The 4,762-nt window shown below is 40.2% G+C and overlaps 1 protein-coding gene across 1 annotated transcript; it reads left to right on the top strand.

Annotated features, from left to right (window-relative positions):
- Positions 1-1,344: 1,344 nt before the first annotated feature.
- On the top strand, positions 1,345-3,987 carry LOC116263443 (cyclin-D4-1-like). The gene is made up of 6 exons (XM_031643214.2): positions 1,345-1,943; positions 2,031-2,117; positions 2,247-2,345; positions 2,489-2,690; positions 2,833-2,954; positions 3,126-3,987. Exons 1-6 carry the CDS (start codon positions 1,665-1,667, stop codon positions 3,381-3,383), a joined length of 1,047 nt encoding a protein of 348 aa, XP_031499074.1. The 5' UTR covers positions 1,345-1,664; the 3' UTR covers positions 3,384-3,987.
- Positions 3,988-4,762: the final 775 nt, after the last annotated feature.

The following is a 4,762-nucleotide window of genomic DNA, read 5'->3' as shown; positions in this document are numbered from 1 at the left end:
CTATAGTTAGTTAATGCAATTCTAAACTGCGTATCAAAATAAAAAAAAAAATTACTATATAAAATTTACATAAATTTTAAAAATTATATAATGGTTGTCTTTAAAAAAAAAACTAGCTCCACCTTTGGGGATTAATCATTTTGTCACGAAAAATTATTAAATATGTTTTTGGCCTATAGGATCAAATAAACCAATGCTGTTAAATTGGACCAAGTGTTGTCAAAATCAGACTGCATTGACACATTTGAATCAAAATGGCAATAATTCCATTTGATTCAGGCCAAGATTTACTCTGAATTGGCTATTCTGTCCGCTCAAACTCTCAAAAATTGCAAAACTGCCGCTTCATTTATTTTTAGTCCTCGTTTTTATTTTTTTTGAAGTATTATTTACCTTTTTGTTTTTTAAAATATATTTCTTAGCAAGCTCTTTAACAAGTGTTATACTTTGGTCCGATTCATCTGAAATTTTTTGCTGATAAAATTCAGTTGAGAAACCGATTTTGATAACGTTGCGTACACTAAACTGACTGTTATGCATACTTTTTAATCTTAAAAATGAATAAAATAATAGTTTACATTTATTTTAACGACAATTAATAAATTGCTCACTACCATATTCGTAAAATTAATGTCCGAACTCAGCAAATTAAAGGAAATATCAATTATCAAAAAACTCGCAGATAGAATGCCTCAACACTCTTTCTAATTATAGTATTGTCATTTTAGAGTTTAATGAAGGGTAGTTTTGGCCATGTGAAAGAGCTTAATTAACTAAAATGCCCCCAGTGGCCTAATCTCTTGACCTCTCTCTCTCTAACGGTAATTAGAATTTTTTCTATCTCTTTTTTCATAATATTGATCATCTTATTAGTTATTTGGCAGATTGGTTTTCCCTTTTTTGAGTTTTTCAAATATAATTCTCTTCTTTTCAACCGCACACCATCATCCAACTTAAAATATTACAAATCAAAACGTCTCTTGTATTTACATGGTCCTTTTCATGAAACTAACAACTTGTTGCCTGTTGGGATATTCATGAAAGTTTTATAATCTGTCAAATTTTGGGCCGCTTATTTTTAAGCTCTTAGAAAGTTTTATTTCCTGTTGGTTCTTAGGTTTATTTACATGGATGATACGTAAATTATTTGTTACTCTGTTTTAAAAATGTAAATTGAAAACAAGTTAAAGGTTTAAATTTTTCCAGAAAACCCATGATAGATCAAAAGATATATGGTAACATCAGTAGATTATAGGAAAAAACTCCCAACAATCATGGCGAAATCATCCCCAATCTCCTGCCCTGTCCTTTATATGAACGCATAAGATTATATTGTAGAAGAATTATGGAAGCTCAGGATTCTTTATTATGATCTCATTAACTTTTCCTCGATCCAGCAAACGCCCCTGTAATGTCTCCCCACCATTTCTTTTAAGTGGTTTCCAGTGAGCAGAACCAACCCAACCAGAAAACCCTCTGGCCTCCTCCCCTTTTAAGTTTTACCCCGACTTCACAAGAGTCCTCGGCTCTTCAATGGCGTCTGGTTGCAGAAGAGGCTGATTCTATCGCCGGCCAGAAGAGGGTAGGGAAGCAAAACAAAGCAAAGGGAAGTGTGCATCTTGATGGTATCGCTTTAGAGGGGGCTTTGCTCGAGGTTGCGGACGATGGCGCCTAGTTTCGAGTGCGTACCCACTCTTCTTTGTGCAGAGGACAACAACAGCGTCATGGGTTGGGACGATGAGGTTGTGGGCGAGAGTTTCAGGGAAGAACCCCGCCCCGGTGGCGGGTCCGCCATGGATTTGCCGCCGTGCAGCGACGAGTTCATTGAGGCGTTGGTGAGCAACGAGAGGGAGTATCTGCCGCAGGGCGATTATGCTTCCAGGTTTCAGAGTGGGGTTTTGGACGTTTCGATCCGTAGAGATGCCATTGAATGGATATGGAAGGTTTTTATCTCTCTCTCTCTCTCTCTCTCTCTCTCTCTCTCTCTCGATTATCTCTTATGGGCTTTGGGATTGTTGCTTGTTGTATAGGTTCACGCCCATTACAACTTCGTACCGCTGACTGCATATCTTACCGTCAATTATCTCGACAGATTTCTTTCATGCTATGAGCTCCCTGTAAGTTGTTTGAACCGGAAACTTAGTGCTCTGTTGGATTGTTTCTCTGTGTGGGTGTTGATGGAATGATGGAGAGCCGCTTCTTTGATAGTCCTGACCATTTGGGTCTTCTCTTTTTTCTTTGTGTAGCAAGGAAAGGCGTGGATGATGCAGTTGTTGTCTGTGGCATGCTTGTCTCTGGCGGCCAAGATGGAAGAAACTGATGTCCCATTGTCCATAGATTTGCAGGTAAACGAATGCAGTAAATGAAATGAAGTTTTGGGGACAATAATACTCTGTTTTGATTGAGTATCACTAATAAAAGGAAGGTTTTTTTTTTTCTTTTAATTTTTCGATTTCTTTTGTTCTCTGATCTTTTTCTTCGTTGATAGGTGGGGGAAGCGAAATTTATTTTCGAGGCTCGGACCATTCAGAGAATGGAGCTTCTGGTGCTGAGCACTCTGAAGTGGAAGATGAGAGCCGTGACCCCTCTTTCATTTCTCGACCACTTCCTTCGCCAAATCAACGGTGGCAACCCTCCCTCCCCACCATCAATGACCCGTTCCATGGAACTGATTCTGAGCACCACCAGAGGTGTGTTTGGAATTTTCCGTTGCTTCTGCACCCAAAAGGCTTTCTGTTTCTCTTGCTTTTTTCTCGTTTCAGATGACATGGATATAAGCCACGCAGATGATTAATGAGTGTCTGCATTTGAAAACAAAAAATCGGCCTGCAGGAATTAATTTCCTGGAATTCAGACCTTCTGTCGTTGCTGCAGCAGTGGTGATATCTGTATCAGAAGAAAACGAAACAGTGGATTTTGATAAAGCGATGTCCCATTTCCCCTTGGTGGAAAAGGTAAAAGAAGGGAGGAAAAAGTGAGGGGCGGTCTCCCAAGATTCCCTTGCTTCCTCTGCTTTGTTTCATAGTTTAGACCACTGAATTACCTACTGCTTAGCAGTTTAGTTTTCTCTTTTCTTATTTGTTTTCTTCTTGCTTCTTCTCAACTTGGTCATAATTTTTCTGCAGGAAAGCGTTTTGAGATGTTATGAGATGATCCAAGAAACATTTGTGCTCAGGATCCCCAGTGGCTGTAAAGAAGATTTACTGGGTTCTGTACAGAGTCCAAACGGCGTGCTGGAGGCAACTTGTTGGAGCTATAAAAGCGATGAGACAAATCATGGGTCTTGTGCACAGTCTTGCTTCACCAGCCCAGTTGCCAAGAGGCGGAAATTAGACAGCTTTGCTGCTGGAGGGAGTTGGGGCAATCATAAGTGCGGAACGTAGTTCACATTTTGTCAAGGAGAAGATAGCATCTTGATTCCAAATTTAGTTTGGTTTGGTAGAGTGGGGGTTTTGGTGTGAGTCTCGATACCAAAAGGAAGCAAGCACCGAGAAAAAATTTCAAAAGAAAAAAGAAAAAAACTGGACTCGAGATAAGAACTGAATAAGAGTCTGATGTGGGAATCATGCTTTTGGTATGAGTGAACAGCTATGGCAGCTGCTATCAGAAGAATTCTACAGGTCTGAGAGGGGCGCAGGACTGGAAAAGCGAAAAGAAAAGGCAAAGGAGGCTCCAAGCACGATTTGTTGGTGGCTCCTGTTCAAAATGCAAGGAAAGCTGAGACTTTTTTCTGGGGAAGAAAAATTGTGTTCTTTTTCATGTGTAGCTTGGACATTCACAGAAGAGAAACAGTAATAAGAATATTAAGAAAACTAAGAACAACTTGGGGAATGGTAAAAAAGGGTGAATCGTGCAAGAGAGCGAGTGTTTGTTTCTGCAAGCGTGCTGTGCATTATTTTAGTACCATATATTCAAGAGAGAGAGTGCTGAGAGATGTTCTTTGCAAGAGTGCTGCATTCTTTTAGTACCATATATTTAATGCTGTTACTTTTTGTGTAATATCTGGTGCATGCCACTCTTTGTTTGACCGTCTGTCTGGTTAGAATCTGGGGCTCGCTGCTGCCTCTTGTGATTAAAAAGCGAACCCCCATGAGCCACAAGCAAATCTCGGGAAGGGGAAACGCGAACGGAAGCACCTCTTGAGAAGGGGAATCTCGATAACCTGCGTCGACGGTGGTCTGCTGGGGAAGAACCCCTTGGAAGTTTCAGTTTCAGTTAAAAAACAGAGGAAATGGATGGTGGTCGTGGTGGAATTATTCCCCCAGTGTGTCAAGTTTTTGTTTTATGTTCGCTACTTGCCTACACCCATTTTCTTTGACCGAGCTTCATGCCCACTCCTTTTTGTTTATTCGTGGCATCTTTCAGGCAAAGGAAAGAGAGTGCGTGGGGTTACAGTGGTTTATGAGTATTCAAGTGCAGGCTGCTACAACCTTGACTGTTCTTTCCTCTCATTTCCACCTTTAACCTTTGGTTGTCACAAAGGTGAAACTGAAGATAACACCTCTGTACAGTGTGTGGACCATGTATATATATATATATATATATATATGTATATATGTATATATATATACACACACACACGCACAGACACGCCCACCAGGTTGTTTAAACCAAAACGTATCCACGTAATGCCGTGTCCTTTTGGCACTGAAGGGCATGTTCCAGTTACCATGCGCTTCTGCGAGTGAAAAATGGACTCAGTCAAGAGCTAGAGTCGGCTTTGCGAGCTTAAAAATTAACGGTCAAAAATCCAATATCCGAG

This window comes from Nymphaea colorata, chromosome 10 (genome assembly GCF_008831285.2).
Source record: "Nymphaea colorata isolate Beijing-Zhang1983 chromosome 10, ASM883128v2, whole genome shotgun sequence".
Classification (NCBI taxonomy): Eukaryota; Viridiplantae; Streptophyta; class Magnoliopsida; order Nymphaeales; family Nymphaeaceae; genus Nymphaea; species Nymphaea colorata.
This window is presented reverse-complemented; position numbering and strand designations above follow the sequence as displayed.